At 44.9% G+C, this 16,027-nt stretch overlaps 1 protein-coding gene across 2 annotated transcripts in view; it reads right to left on the bottom strand.

The window, feature by feature from the left end:
- Window positions 1-16,027, bottom strand: part of Gabrb3 (gamma-aminobutyric acid type A receptor subunit beta3) — a 170,703-nt gene that overhangs the window by 47,763 nt on the left and 106,913 nt on the right. For both annotated transcript variants that reach the window (XM_048369315.1, XM_048369316.1), the window contains one exon: window positions 2,143-2,363. In XM_048369315.1, coding sequence (XP_048225272.1) covers window positions 2,143-2,363 — 221 coding nt within the window. Of the gene's footprint in view, window positions 1-2,142; window positions 2,364-16,027 lie in introns of those variants that run through there.

Raw genomic sequence — 16,027 nt, forward strand, 5'->3', positions numbered from 1 at the left:
AATACATATTTATAATAAATACATAACATATAAATATATAAAAACAGAAATATAAATACATATTTATATATAAACAGATACATAATATATAGATCTATCTATATAAATATGTATTGATATCTATATAAAGAGATCTATCTATATCTTTGTATATATAGAGATATCTATAAATAAAGATCTATCTATATCTTACCTGTTTGGGGTTGCTAAATCTAACAGTTTCAAACATAATTTTGAAATTTATTACAGTACTTTCCTACATGTTATATAACTCTAATCTCCAAAGACTTAAAGCTCTTTGCTCTTAACAAAGACATACTGACAGATTCTGACTGTTAAGAAAATGAAGAATGCAAAAGTAAAATTGGAGAGAACCCAAATAGTATGTTTGCCTTAAAAAGCTCAATGTCAGAGATTCACTTTTAGTTATTAACATTAACTTCTAGTTCTCACACACATGCGCACACACACACGCATGCACATGTGTACCAAGTTCATGAACACACAAACTTACACAGGCACATACAGTGCCCACACAGTGGCTTCTTCTATTTCCAGTTTTTATGGAGAGGTGAGAGGCAGATAAATAACACTTCCTATGGCCACAAGAATGCTGGAACATTTTTGGACCACCGACGTACTTGTCAGAACCTCCCAAGACCTTCACAAACACATTTCTCATTTTGGAGGGGGAAAACAATAACAACTAAATGCTGAAAATCTCCCAAAGAAACTTTAAGGCTAGACTCTTGGCAGTAAAACCAGGAATGGATTGACATGTGTTAGTTCCCACCACCCCCATAGAGTTTTTCCCTCTTTTGCTCTCATGCTGTGGTTTCAAAAGTCACCCGGCATTTTCTGTTTAAGTAACTATTGTATCACTCCTTTTTCCATCTTGTAGCAACGTAGGCCACATTGATGGAATTTCAGTGTTTATTGTTATGATCACAGTTTTAGCCACTAGAGTTTTCTTAAGAAGGCTCTGAATTCCAGAACAGTTTGCAGTAAGTCTTTTCTTCGAGGTATTTATGTGTGCTGCACTCAAAACTCCTAGAAGGTGGGGGGGGGGGGTACAGTTTTTAGGCTGGAAAATGGAGATACACAGACAGAGACACATTCTTTCTCTTCCTCTGATTCTGTGTCTATCTGTTTCTATTTCTTAGTGTGTGCATGTCTCTCTGCCTCTCTTCATGTCTCTCTGTCTCTCTTTGTCTCTATCACTGTCTCTCTAATTGTGAGTCTTTCTGTATCACTGCCTCCCTGTATATTTCCACGTGTCTTTCTATCTCTGTCCCTCTGTTTCTCCTTGTGTCTCTCTCTGTTTTTCTCTCTCTCACACACACACATACACACAACCCCATTTAGCCACCACCATCCCCCCCCCCCGCCCCAGAAAAACAAAACCCAGTGCAAAGCCAAGGCAAGAGACAGAGGTTTTTAAGAGCATCATTTAGCAGAGTAATATTCAAAATAATGAACCACCAGAAATGATGAAGCATCTTGGGAAGGTCTAGTGGTTTCCTGGGCAACCAGGAAAGCCCAAGGCCTCCTTCTGCAAGCACAGGAAGGCAGCCTGGTTTTCTGATTTGAGTGATTGCATTAGAAGACCTGGAGAAAGCTGTTTCTCATCGGAAAGCCTCTCACTTAGTCATTCCCATAAATATTCACGACACCACCTCAAGAAAACTCCATGGAGACTATATCTTATAATCTGCACAGCAGACATTCCTCATCCCCTCCCCCGGCTTTCCAAATAGCTTTGGGAGAGGGAAAAAAAAACTTTATTAAAAGCCTCTGCAGTGTCAGAACAATATTAATTATGAGCCTTTGTGGCGATGATAGGGGAAGTCCATCCTAAGAGGATCTGTGCATTTGGATAGGGTAACCCAATTAGGTACAATCCAGGCAAGAGAGCTGCTTTGCAATCACTTGGTCACTATTTATAGTAACAGTCATGCTTCAAATCTTTGGGCAATGGGATGGCTCCCCACTACCCCGCCCGCCCCTGAAAAGCTCTGAGTGTTTCTTGGATGTTTCCTAATTAGTCTGAGGACACAGCCTCGTTCTTCGAATCGTCAAGTGAGACATTCAAGGCAACGTACCATGCAAGTACAAAAATTGGCCCCAAAGAGGCAGACAGACCTGAGCCCATACAGTACCGTCCCATCCGGGTGGAGACGGATCATGCGGTTTTTCACCGTCACACCGTGTACAAAGGACTTCTTGTCATTCAAGAAATACGTGTCAGGCACCCACAGCTGGTCAGCCACTCGATTGTCCAGTGTAAGGTTGAGAGGGATTCCAGAATAGGCGAGCCTTTTGTCTCTCCAGTATTGTTGGAAATACATTGTGAGGGTATAGTCCTAGAGAGGGAGAGAACAAAAGAAAGAAAATTAAGTTTGTGCTGGTCGACAGGTGGAATTCCTCCATGATTGGCCACATTCAACCACTGAAAGTCTCGGTTTGGTTCTGAAGAGAAGTGGCTGTTTATCTTGAGAAGACTGATTTCAGGTTTAATGGCTACCTGTCTATGACTAGATGTGTGTCATGCCTGTCGATGCCTTGGTGTGCTTAGTTGAGAAGGAAAATTAAATAAGTTGTATTTTAAGAGATAACTGTATAGGAATAAAGGCCTCCTCCCCCTCCTCATAAAATCAGGGGGGCAGGAAGGAGCTGCTGTGTCTCACCAGGCCGACAGGTGTATTCAACAATTCATGGCAGAGGAGCCCCAGGCTGCAAATGCTCATAAACTGAAGACACGTTCCACTTCCTTCTGAGAGAGGTATAAATACAAGCCTTCTAGAAATATCCACTGAAGACTGCATGGCCTGTGGGAGGTCTCTCTGCACTTTATCACCTTTCTTTTTGTTTGTTTGTTTTTAGCTTACTATGGCCCTTTCTGTATTCACTGGGTATAACAACACCTGATTATGATGATATATCAAGGTGGGGAGCATAAGAGCCTGAAGCCACAGCAGGATGTAGGAGAAGGGAGAAAAACATAAGTAAACACCCACAAAAGTCACTCCTTACCTTCTTTTCTTTTTCTTTCTCTCTCCCTATCTCTTTCTTTGCAAAGTAGTTGGTTTAATAGGTAAGCAGAAAATCAGATGCTGGTGATAGACAAAGAAATTATAGATGATAGGTCGATATTGAGATAGAAAGATAGATGATAGACTGATCAATTGATCCACAAAAGATAGATCTAGACATATGATAGTAGATACATAGATAGAAATAGGAGAGTGGATGGGTGATAGGTCAGGTGATTGATAGAAAAATAGATACAACAGATAGACATGTGACAGATAGTAGATGATAGATCTAGTAGATGATAGAGCAATGAATTAAGAGATAAGTTGGTTGATAGAAAAATGGATGCTATAGACAGGCATATGACAGATAGTCGATGATAGATCAATGTGTTGATTGGTAGACAGTAAATAGACTGACAGATGAGTAGAAGATAGATAGACAGACAGACAAATAGCATCTGAAAATCTGGTAATCTGGTGTCAGTCATAGAACATTCTAAACCTTGACATGGAAGAACTTGAGCTGAAAATTCAAAGGCAAACAGCTAAAGACTCCATCCAGGGCAGGAAACCTGGCTGGCGTTCCAAGCACTGATTTTCCTGAGTTCACAGGCGAGTGGAACCCTTCGGCCAATACCTTCCCTGCAGGCCCAGTGAGAGGTGGCTCAGGGTCAGCTCAGGAGCCCATCTGGGACGACGCCTTCACCAGAGCCTCGCGATATTCTCATCTCTGCCTCCCAAGGTGGTTCTTAGGTGTAACTAATTCCGACAATGCCGTTTCATGCTCTTCTTAGAGCAGAGAGGCTTCAAAATGGCCAAATGTAGATGTCAACCCGGTCTTTCCATTACTGCGCAGCAACGGGAGACAAAACTCACACAGGCTAACCAACTATCTCACACATTTTGGATTGGGGATGTAGCTCAGTGGTAGAATGCGCAATATCCTGGGTTTGATCCCCAGCACAGCAAATTATTACACACACACACACACACACACACACGGTTCTATAAGGCCCATAAACATTCGAAAGGAGCCAGTGGCTCACACTTGTAATCCTAGCTACACAAGAAGCTGAGATCTGAGGATCACAGTTCAGAGCCAGTCCAGGCAGGAAAATTCATGAGACTGTTATCTTCAATTAACTACCCATGCTTGTCAAAAAAAAAAAAAAAAAAAAAAAAAAGCCCAGAAGAGGAACTGTCACTCTAGTGTTAGAGTACTAGCCCTGAGCAAGGAAAAAAAAAAAAAAAAAAGCTCAGGGACAGAGGTTAGGTCCTGAAGCTTCAGCACTGGCAAAAAGAAAGGAAAGGAAAGGAAAAGAAACAAGGACAGAAGGAAGGAAGGAAAGGAAAGGAAGGAGGGAAAGGGAGGGAAGGAAGAAGGAAAAGAGGGAGAAAGGGAGGCAGGAAGATCCAACTGGGCTGAAGAATCTTTATAGATTCCATCTGCGTCTTGAAGGAGGAATCATGGGAGGCAGTATGATGAGAAGAGCTGAGAGTTATTTTCCACATCCATCCACAGGTAGCCCTGTATACCTGGCATTACGTGGATGGATGGTGGTGGACCCCACCACCGGTGAAAATTGTCACAAAGCCCATCCACCTAGGCAAGTGAGCTAGTAGATAGGAAACATGCAAAGCCATTCAGGGAAAGAAGATTCACTTAAAGGGTTGACAGGAAACCCTAAGGAGGGCAGTTTCATTGTAGCTCAACACTCATAGAGTCATGGGGAAATCGGACTCTATACCTGCGGCTGGAAGTGGAAAGACAGCATGTTCAATTTTTAAAAGTATTTTAGAGCATTCCGCTGCAGGTCCACTGAGTCCTGGGCTTTTCTTGATGGAGAGGTTTTTTAGTGTCACTTCAATTTCATTACTTGTTATGGACATGCTAAATGATACAGGATTCCAGGCTTTCATACACAGAGAACAAAGGAGGATCTTCTTAGAGGAGGAACACAAAGGCACCAGGCCTATGTGCATCTGATCATGTAAAACAATATTTATCAAAATAAACTCCTTTGTTGCTATTTTTGTGTGTCTTTTCCCCTTTATCTTGTTTGTGTGTTTATCTTTGTGTCTTTGGGAGGGCACGAGGGGGCACAGAAATGGAGGGAGGAAGGGTGAGCAAATGCGCCAGTGGTCCTTATTGGACACTATGTGGAAAATGAACTCTATAACTTGTGGGGGGGATGGGAGGGTAAAACTGGGAGAGAGCGAGGGAAAGGGGTGACATTGTTCAAAAAGAAATGTACTCTTTATCCGACTTTGTAACTGTCACCCCTCTGTACATCACCTTCGCAATAGCAATAAAATGCATAAAAATGGGCTGGGGATATAGCCTAGTGGCAAGAGTGCCTGCCTCGGATACACGAGGCCCTAGGTTCGATTCCCCAGCACCACATATACAGAAAACGGCCAGAAGCGGCGCTGTGGCTCAAGTGGCGGAGTGCTAGCCTTGAGCGGGAAGAAGCCAGGGACAGTGCTCAGGCCCGGAGTCCAAGGCCCAGGACTGGCCAAAAAAAAAAAAAAAAAGCATAAAAATATTTTATTGTTATTATCTCTAAATAGTTGTACCAATGATTTGCCACTTGACAAAGCGGTTTGGGAATACAGTATAGCTTGATCATTGTCAATGTTGCACCCAGTGAAAGCCAATGAGATCTCTTCACAAGCGAGACGCTGTCGTGTGTCCTTTAGTATCGGGATGTTGATGTTTGGGCATCTGGTACCTTGCTGGTTCTAGAAGGATTGTGCTCTCAGGGCTACCCAGCACCCACAGCTGCCCCTGAGCTCACCTTTCATATCCATCTCCTCAGTCCCGAGCCCCTGCCCTGATATCTCTTTTCTGGAGCTCTGATCTATTGAGCTTCAGACTTAGTAGATCGTGATCTACCTGTCCTGCATGGTTCAGGTAGCGAAGGACTAGGAATGGGTTCTATTCCCTCGAGCTATGAGATTCCCTGAACTGGCCAATCCTAAGCCTGGTTGCCCCGTCTCACCTCTGTCCCTTATCATAGAATCACCACAATAGAAGCCTGGGCTCAGAGATGTCCTCCTCCCTCCCTCTCTCCCTCTCTCCGGGACTCACCCTCCTGCATCTTTTTTTTTTTTTTTTTTTTGCCAGTCCTGGGCCTTGGACTCAGGGCCTGAGCACTGCCCCTGGCTTCTTTCTGCTCAAGGCTAGCACTCTGCCACTTGAGCCACAGCGCCACTTCTGGCCATTTTCTATATATGTGGTGCTGAGGAATCGAACCCAGGGCTTCATGTATACGAGGCAAGCACTCTTGCCACTAGGCCATATTCCCAGCCGACCCTCCTACATCTTGCATGGACCTCCAGGGTCCTTTTGAGAACTATGAGGAAAACAAATGAGCTTGTCCATGGCAGTCCTCTCCCCATTGGTTGGTGTCACCATCCTTGAGTATGAACGCCTACATCTTAATATAGGTGCAGGGGGAAGGCGGGTACAGAAGATCCATTCTGTAATGGGAACGCAGAGGAGAGGCCTCCCGGAGGGGGAAGGTGCTTGCTGATGTAGAAATGGTGCTGGCTAGCCGAGTCCTCGCGTCTACACAGACTCGAGGCTGATGGCGATGTCCACATATAATCACGCCTCCACCACAGCCATCAGTGTTGGGTAAAGGGCACAAGGTGTCATGAGCCAAACGCTCAACGTCATGGTGGCATAGCTAGATGGGAAGAGATCAGCAGGAGCGACTAACGGCTGTGCGACATGACTATTACCTCCTCCAAGCGAGTTCCTTACTGGGACTGGAGGATTTTCTTTCTTTCTTTAATTCCGAGCCTCACATCCAGCCCTGCGTCTGAGTCATGAAGTCTAGCGCTCTTGCTCCAGCCCCCTTCACAGTGCGGTTTTCACATGGTTTGCCAGGAAGAAGGAGAGTGTGTGTGTGACAATTTCTTCCAGGAGTCCACCTGTCACTTATGGTCTGAAAACTCAGGATGGGGATTTATTTTCAACAGCCTTGCTGTCCCAGTTTGGGCCTTCTGTGTTTGCAGAAGGAGTCTGAGTGGGAATGGGGGGAGAACTTAGGGAAGGCAAAAAACAAACAATAACAACAAACAGTACTAAAATAAACTCCCTGCATCTGCTGTGTCTAATAAGTCCTATGACACTGCTGGGGATACAAACCAGCAGTCCATTTCTTCTTCTTTTTAATTATTAAATATTTGTTATTCTTATTATAAGGATGCTGTACCAGAGGGGTTATCAGTGAGTTTATTTGTTATTGTTGTTATTGTTGTTGGTGGTGGTGGTCATTGTAGAGTTTGAATTCAGGTTCAGGGGCTAGGTACTGTCCCTCAGCTTTTGTGCTCAAGGCGAGTGCTCTACCACTTTACGCCACAGTATCACTTCCAAGTTTTCTGGTGCTTAATTGGAGATAAGAGTTTCACAGACTTTCCTTCCCTGGGCTGGCTTTGAACTGTGATCCTCAAATTTCAGCCTCCTGAATAGCTAGGATTACTAGTGTGAGCCACAAGCACCCAGCTAGCGTTTTCCACTCTTGCTTAGCTTTGTCTGCTCCAGGCTGGGTCTCTACCACTCCCAGTTTTCTGGTAGTTCATTGGAAATAATAGGAACCTTGGCTTGATGGGTGGGTGCAGGAGTTCTTGAACTCCTCACAGGACCTCAGATGGAGGTGGGGAAATCAGGCTTGTGTTCTTTACCTCAAACCCTTGAAATGGACTGGGTGACACCAGGGCATGAAGGCAAGAAGCTGACGAGAAGGGTGGGACCCTTTGATGGACAGCCAGGCGAAGCCACTCAGTTGCTGGGATGCCTGTGGGTGGCCTGTGTGGGTTCTGGGAGGAAGCATTAGCTAGCAAATGTGACACATATCCAATATGTTTCATAGGTATTAGCCCAGCCCCTCTACCAATTTTAGTTGGCAAAGCCTGTTCTTTTGCCCGGCCCTGAGACTGCCCCAGGATGTATCTGTGTACGTAGAAATGTATTCAGGCATTTGACAACTATTTCTTCAGCACCTTACCATGTGCTAGGCCATGTGGGTGAAGCAGAGATAAAGGAGTTTCATTATGGGTCCTGAGAGGCTGGGCATCAGACAGAAATCATTGCAGGTACCATAATTCAAAAGCCATCTGGACTAAGTGCCACACTAGGCCTGAAGGATGCAAGAGTCTCTCTCTCTCTCCCTCCTTCCCTCCCTCTCTCTCTCTTCCCTCTCTACCCAACATGTGCCTGTGGCTCACACAGTCGCAGCTACTCAAGGAGGATGAGATATGAGGATCGTGATTTGAAGCTAGCCCAGGTAGGAAAATCTGTGAGACTCCTATGTCCAAGCTAGCCACCAAAAAGCCAGAAGTAGAGCTGTGGCTCAAGAAGCACAATACTAGCTTTGAGAGAGAAAGAGAGAGAGAGAGAGAGAGAGAGAGAGAGAGAGAGAGAGAGAGAGAGAGAGAGAGAGAGAAGGGGGAAGGTAAAAAAATACGCTTAGGGTCAGTACTCAAGCTCTGAGTTCAATCCCCAGTATGGCACAAATCATGAATTCATTAATTAATTTGTTAATTGTCACACTGAGATCCAGGAATACCAGGTCGTGTGCACTTAGGGAGACATGTTTGAACATTTAACTGCTGGTTCAATGGGCAAAATCCAACTCTCTGAAATGAGGCTGGAGCTGGGAATATGGCCTAGTGGCAAAAGTGCTTGCCTCGTACACATGAAGCCCTGGGTTCCATTCCCCAGCACCACATATACAGAAAATGGCCAGAAGTGGCGCTGTGGCTCAAGTGGCAGAGTGCTAGCCTTGAGCAGAAAGAAGCCAGGGGCAGTGCTCAGGCCCTGAGTCCAAGGCCCAGGACTGGCAAAAATAAAGGAAATGAGGCTGGCTCCAGATAACTGGAAAGCCATGCCAATGTTGTGACATTCCTGCCACACCTCCTTCCACCATATCTCGGTGCTCCATCTACGTCTCAGACCCTCCGCAAATCCTCAGTGCGGTGGGCTTCTCCTCACAAAGGGCAATCTCCGCAGAGTGAGGATCCTGGGACCCCGGGCCTCCTCCACCAGCTTGGCAGAGATAGAAATTCAGCCCTTTTGGTTCAGCACGGCTGATGAGAGGTGAGTGAGGATTCTGAGCCCGAACCCTTGAACCCCTCTGGAGAACATCTGTGCCTCTGCTCTCACCCATGTCTGAGACTTCTTCATATTCATACAATGGAGATAATCTCTAGCATCGCTGGTGTGCACTTGGGCAGGAGCCTGTGGGCCTTGGGATTTGAGATGCAATGGAGAGCTCAGGCAGCACAGAGAGGAAGGAAAAAACAAAGCAAGTGGATTGGCACCCAGCTTTCTGCAGTGTACTGAGAACCGAGTTCTCTTGGGGTACCTTGAATAAAGGGGAGCTAGTCTGGGTCACCGTAGCTGCTTTGAACTATGGTAGTTCATCAAGATCATTTAAGATGTTTTCAGTTAAAACCTCTCTGTGCCATGTAAGTGTTCTGAAGAATTGAAGGTCAGCATGAAGAAATATTCAAGTAAGAACTGCATTTAGAACCAAGTCTTTCTTTTTAAAAAACACAAATAGAAAAGCAACGTTATAGCTAGGTGCCGGAGTCTCATACCTGTAATCCTAAGCTACTCAGAAGGCTGAGATCTGTGGATCCCACGTTGAAGCCAGCCCAGGCAGATAAATCTGAGAGACTCTTAATCTCCAATTAACCATAAAAAACCTGAAAGTAGAGCTGAGGCTTTAGTGGTAGATAGTTAGCCTCGAGTGAAAATGTTAAGGGCGGTGTCCAGGTTCTAAGTTCAACCTCTAATGCTGGCAACAGCAAAATAAAACCATAATAAAACACAACAACTTTACAAACAAAATGGTCCTCATCCAGGTTCACTGATTCCTTTGGTCTTCTTTTAGGAATATAAAGTCCTTTGATAATCTAATGGAGTTCCTCCCCACCCCCACCCCCGCCTTCTCTCTTCTTCTTTCCTTCCCTCCTTCTTTATCAAGCAAGAAACACTAACATTCAAGCCACAGAGATACCATAGATTTGTTTGGAATTTCTGTGATTTTTTTTTCTCATTGAAACAAACAAGTATTAGTAAATGTCTAGGATGGTCCCAGCAGAGGAACACAATAGCTCAATAGCTATGATCATACAAGATGATGCTACACAAAATGAACTCCAAGATATGGAAACAAGAGGGTTTTTTTATTACTATTATTTTTAATGTACTATATGAGTATTTTTTTCTTTTTTCTTTCTTATGTTTTAGCCCCCGCTGTTACTGTATTTGATTTCCTTACCCTGGGTATTATATACATGTTTATCTGAATTAGGGAAGGGAAGGGGAACATCAAAGAGACAAAGGATAAGGGGTGAACCAATGCAATCACAATACTCACAAGACAATATAACTGTACAGCTTGGGAGAACAATGAGGGAGTGGGTAACAAGTATGACAAGAAATGTACTCACTACTTTATGTGTGTAACTGTAACCCCTCTGTACATCACCTTAGCAATTAAATTAAATTAAAAACAAAACAAGTAGGACCAAAAGGCTATTAGGATTTACCATAGATTGTTATAGTCTACGTGCAGCAAAGGCCAGGACCCCCTAGATGGTAGGTAAGACCCAGGCAGAGAGCAAGGTCCATGGTTTGGGGCCACGATGTTGCTGTAGCCTTGGATGATGAAAGAAGAAATAGGGTTGTGGGTAGAGAATTTGAAGAGGAGGGCGAAACTCTCTGGCTTCTAGAAGTCTGGGCCTACTGGTGGGGGAGGGGAAGCAGGTATTCTTGAGTAACACTAATTATTGACCTTTCCCAATGAATGCCCTCACCATATACACAAGCAGCAGCGATAACAACGACAAAATAACAACCCCAATCCTCTGCTCATCTTGAAGTGTTTCACGCCATCAACTCGGATTATTTGCAGTAAGAAACATAAACAACCAAGTTTCTTCCTGCTTGTACAAACCTCCTGGCAGTTATCCCATTAAAATGACAAGAATACGGATTTGGAAGTGGAAATAGTGCTCATTATTCTGCAATTAAGTAATTGACTAGATTCTTCAGCACAGGAAATGAAGAGTGTTTTTTTTGTTTTTTTGTTTTTTTTAAATTCACTATCCCTGAAAAAGAAATGCAGTCTCTAGACCAAATTTAAATATTTAACTGCAGCAATGAAAACCACAGGACAACTGTGTTTGCACCTGGTTCAGCAAGTTGATGATAACAAACCTTGCAGGTAGATTGTTCTCAGGTCAGGAAAGAGGGAAAATTGTGGTGAGACGCTTACATAAGCCCTAGGCGGTAGGGACTTCCTGTGCAGGCATTTCTGTAACTCATGGAAGAAAGGGGGAAAGAAATCTTAGCAGTTCTGTTAACGCATATGTTTATAAAACACCAATCTATTCAACTTAATGGCCTAAAAATAAACAGCCTGTTGGTGACTGGTGGCTCACACCTGTAATCCTCATTACTCGGGAAATCTAAATATTGCAGTTCAAAGCCACCCCAAGCAGGGAAGTCTGTGAGACTGTTGTTGCCAATTAACCAGCAAAAAGCTAGAAGTGGAGCTCTAGCTCCCTAAAGGAAGCTGGGTGCTGGTGGCTCTCACCTGTTATACTAGCTAGTCAAGAGGCCGGGATCTGAAGATCACAGTTCAAAGCCAGCCCAGGCAGGAAAGTCTGTAAGACTCATATCTCCAATAAACCACCAGAAAACCCAAAGTGGAGCTGTGGCTCAAAGTGGTAGAGCACTACTAGCCTTGAGCAGAAGAGCTCAGGGGCAGGGCCCAGACCCTGAGTTCAAGATCCATTACCAACAAAACAAACAAACAAATAAACAAAGCTAAAGAACAGTATTAAGGCCATGAGTTCAAGTCCCAGTACTGGCATATACACACAAAAAAAGTACCCAACATTGCAACCGTCTCTCTTCTCATCACAGACTTGGAAGCCATCTAGATTTTCATTGGTTCAATCTATACATGGTGGTACAATCTATATAGGGTAAGAAAATAATATATGATGATTTAATAATAAAGCAGGAACAACCTTTTTATCCTCTCTTCCTCCTTCCTTTTTTTCTTCCAAGTATTCATTGGGCCCAGAATCATGCTGGGGGCTAGACGTCCAAAAATAGGAAGGCATAATTAGCAACTCACGATGTCGTGAGGAGACACAAAACTACACCAAAGCAAATTAGAGTAGATAAGAGAAGGAGATTTAGAGTCAGATGTTCAAATTAGCTTCCTATCGGCTGAGCACACACACGGTGAGCCATGGACGGGGGCTCCAAAATGGATACCCCGAGGTGAAGATTTCAGGAGCAGCCTCGGAAGCCACGTTTCCCCCTGATCTAGTTCTTCTCCTCCTCTGTCTGTTCCCACAGAGCGTTTCCCCCTGCCCCCAGGCAAGCCACAAAAACTACAATTTCCCCTTTCCAAAGGTGAGACCTAGAAACTAGACTCTTGCTGGATGCTAGGAGGCTGAGATCTGAGGAATGCAGTTCGAAGCCAGCGAAGGCAGGAAAAGTCTGTGAAACTTTTATCTCCAATGAACTAGCCTAGAGCTAGCCTCAAGCCAGAAGTGGAGCTGTGACTGAAGTGATAGAGGACCAGCCTTACTCAGGCCCTGAGTTCAAGTTCCAGTACTATCATACACACACACACACACACACACACACACACACACACACACACACATTATTGTTCCCACACACTAGCTATGAGACCTTAAAATATTACAAATTCACTCAGCTTTGTGTGTGAGAGCTGCCCAGTGGAAACCCTCTGGCCATAAGGCCCTGACTTCTTTGAAGATGAGATATGACACAGAGAGACTAGAAAACCTTTAATAAAACAGACAGCCTTCCAAGGGCCCTCTTCAGTCTAGTACTATTCAATCACTCCCTTTGCATCCATTCATATTTCTACAAGGCTACCCATGGTTCATAGAGCCAAAGATGGGGTCCATCCTGAGTCTCTGGGTCTTCTAGGCTTCTCCTGTCATGTCAATCTATGCTCCAATAAATCTATTGTTTTTCTCGTGCTATAGGATTACCAGCTACAAGCCCCTCTCCGGCTCTACAGTTCACTGTCCTGACTCTAACCACCACTATTTTTGAAGAATGCCCTCCACTCATTCTCCAGGAGTTAGAATTAGGAGTTTCTTTTTTTTCTTTTCTTTTCTTTTTTTGGCCGGTCCTGGGCCTTGGACTCAGGGTCTGAGCACTGTCCCTGGCTTCTTTTTGCTCAAGGCTAGCACTCTGCCACTTGAGCCACAGCGCCACTTCTGGCCGTTTTCTGTATACGTGGTGCTGGGGAATCAAACCCAGGGCTTCATGTATACGAGGCAAGCACTCTTGCCACTAGGCCATATCCCCAGCCCCCAGGAGTTAGAATTAGGAAGACATGCCTTGGTGAGTCAGTTAGCATCCACTAATGCAAAAAAGAAAAACAGAAGTGTGTTTGGCTGGGTGCTGGTGACCTCACTCACACCTGTAATCCTAGCTATTCAGGAGGCTGACAGCTGAGGATGGCAGCTCAAAGCCAGCCTGGGGAGAGAAGTCCATGAGACTCCTACCTCCAACAAACTACTCAGAAAAACCTGGAAGTGTTGCCGAGGCTCAAATGGTAGAGTGCTAGCCTGGAGCACAAAGAGGCTCAGAGACAGTGCCCAGGCCCAGAGTTCAAGACCCAGGACTGGTACCCCCCCCCCCCCACCACCACCAAAAAAAGGAAAAGTGGAAAGGTTTGTTTGGGCTCACAGTTCTGGAATTTTCTATCCATACTGGTTAGCTTGTCCTCTCAAAGCCTGCAGTGAGGCCGCACAGCATGATGGGAACCACAGATAAGGACATTGCTGTCCTCATGGCCTCAGGAAGTGAAAGAAAGAGCCGCGTCCCGATAGTCCAATTAACAGGTAGGTTACCAATAACCTAACTTCCTCCCATTAGGTCCCACCCACTCCCCTTTCTTTCACACAGGCCCTGGGGCTTGAACTCAGAGGCCTGGGCACTGTTCCTCAGGTTTTCTCTCTACCACTTGAGCCACAGAGCCATTTCCAGCTTTTGGGGGTACTTAATTGGACATAAGCATCTGTCATGGGCTTTGCCGCCTTTATAGGTGCCTCCTATGACCCTCAGATCTCAGCCCCCCGAGGAGTTAGGATTACAGGCCTGAGCCAACAGTGCTCGACGTCGGTCCCACCCAGCTGTGGTGACCAAGCCTTTAACAGATGGACCTTTGAGGCCAAACCATAGCAAGGGCTTCGTTCTTCCACCCATCATCTGTAGCCCGTCCCAACTTCCTGCCCTTCCAGCGAACAGGTGCAGTTGCCTCTTGATTCTTCCCATCGAGAGGCCCCTCGTGTACCCCAAGTGCAGTAGGTCCAAACTGAGCTCATTAACCTTGCCCCCATTTGTTCCCTGTCATGTTCCCTCACTAGAAATAGAAGCAGTCTACTGGAGGGGGCGGGGTGGGGGGGGAGGCAAAAGGAAGCTGCATTCCTTCTCATGGTGACCCCCAGAATCCCCCGGTCAGCACATTACATGGATACCGCTTCCTAAAACCCTTCCGCATCTACAATAAGGCCTAAGGTCAGCAGTGGCAGGGTTGGTGTTTCCACCATTGCCATGGTAACCCATTAGCGGATGAGTCACGCGCTACTAAATTGCATCCTGAGAATGCTTAGCACGGGTGCTAGAACATGCTGCGCCCAACTCTAGACTTACACACACACACACTCACGTGCACACTCACACATGTGCCTGCACATACACTATGGGTAAAATAGAACATTCAAGCTGACCAGGTACCTCCTACCTGAGAACAGATGCTTCAACATTGCACACACACAGAAACACTCCCTAAATAAACTCCTGGAGTGTGCTCATAAACCAGGGAGCATGTATTCATGTATTCTTCCTTATTTTAAATGAGTGTTTATCTAAACAATACTCACTAATCTCTCTCTCTCTCTCTCTCTCTCACACACACACACACACACACACACACACATCGGCCTTGTCTGTGCATCTATTCGAACACACTTTGCTATTCTAGCAGCTATCTTAATTAATAGGCTTTGTATTTCCCACGGGAAATACAAAGACTTTCCAAATGACATGATTCATCTCAACGTGCCTTGAGGATTGTTGTTGGAATTAGCTTGCTCAGTCTCTGCAAAGATAGCTTGGGCAACTGGGAGAAGGAGGCAACTGGAGACTAGTGAGGTCTCCATTCTGACGGGGTGACACTTTAAGACACTACAGAGCCCACATTCCTGAGCCTCTCCCTTAATTAAGCAGAGTGCTGGCACAAGATCATAACGTTCCAAACTCTGTCTAAGGCTTGAACTCAGGGCCTGGGTGCTGTCCATGAGCCCTTTATGCTCAAGGCTAGCGCTCTACTACTTTGAGCCACAGCTCCACTTCTGGTTTTCTGGTGGTTCATTGGAGATAAGAATCTCACAGACTCTCCTGCCTGGGCTGGCTTTGAACTGCAATCCTTGGATCTCAGCCACCTGAGGATTATAAGATGAGCCACCAGCGCCCGGCCAACCATACTCTTTACAGAGTTCGCCTTGTTAGATTTGCTAAACTGAATATCACTTAAAATGAATTCTCTTTGGCTCTCTACCAGAAAGCCAAAAGGCAAAAATGAACCACACAAATGCTAATGCAGAAAGAAAAGTCCCTATCTATCATAAAGTAATAAACATTTCTGCTTTAAACCATCTATACTCCCATCTGTACATGACATACATACTTCGATATATATATACATATATACATGTATATATATATACACATACACACACACACACACACACACACACACACACACACACACCATGAGAATTCAGTTGTCATTGATTTTACATATGTGCTTCCATTACCGGGCTTTTTCAATGGATTTCCTGCTCTCAAAGGCAAATCATGTGGATTAGTGATGCTGCACACTTGAAAGGATTTTCAGAGTCTAAGAAGT

This window comes from Perognathus longimembris, chromosome 20, assembly GCF_023159225.1.
Source record: "Perognathus longimembris pacificus isolate PPM17 chromosome 20, ASM2315922v1, whole genome shotgun sequence".
Classification (NCBI taxonomy): Eukaryota; Metazoa; Chordata; class Mammalia; order Rodentia; family Heteromyidae; genus Perognathus; species Perognathus longimembris.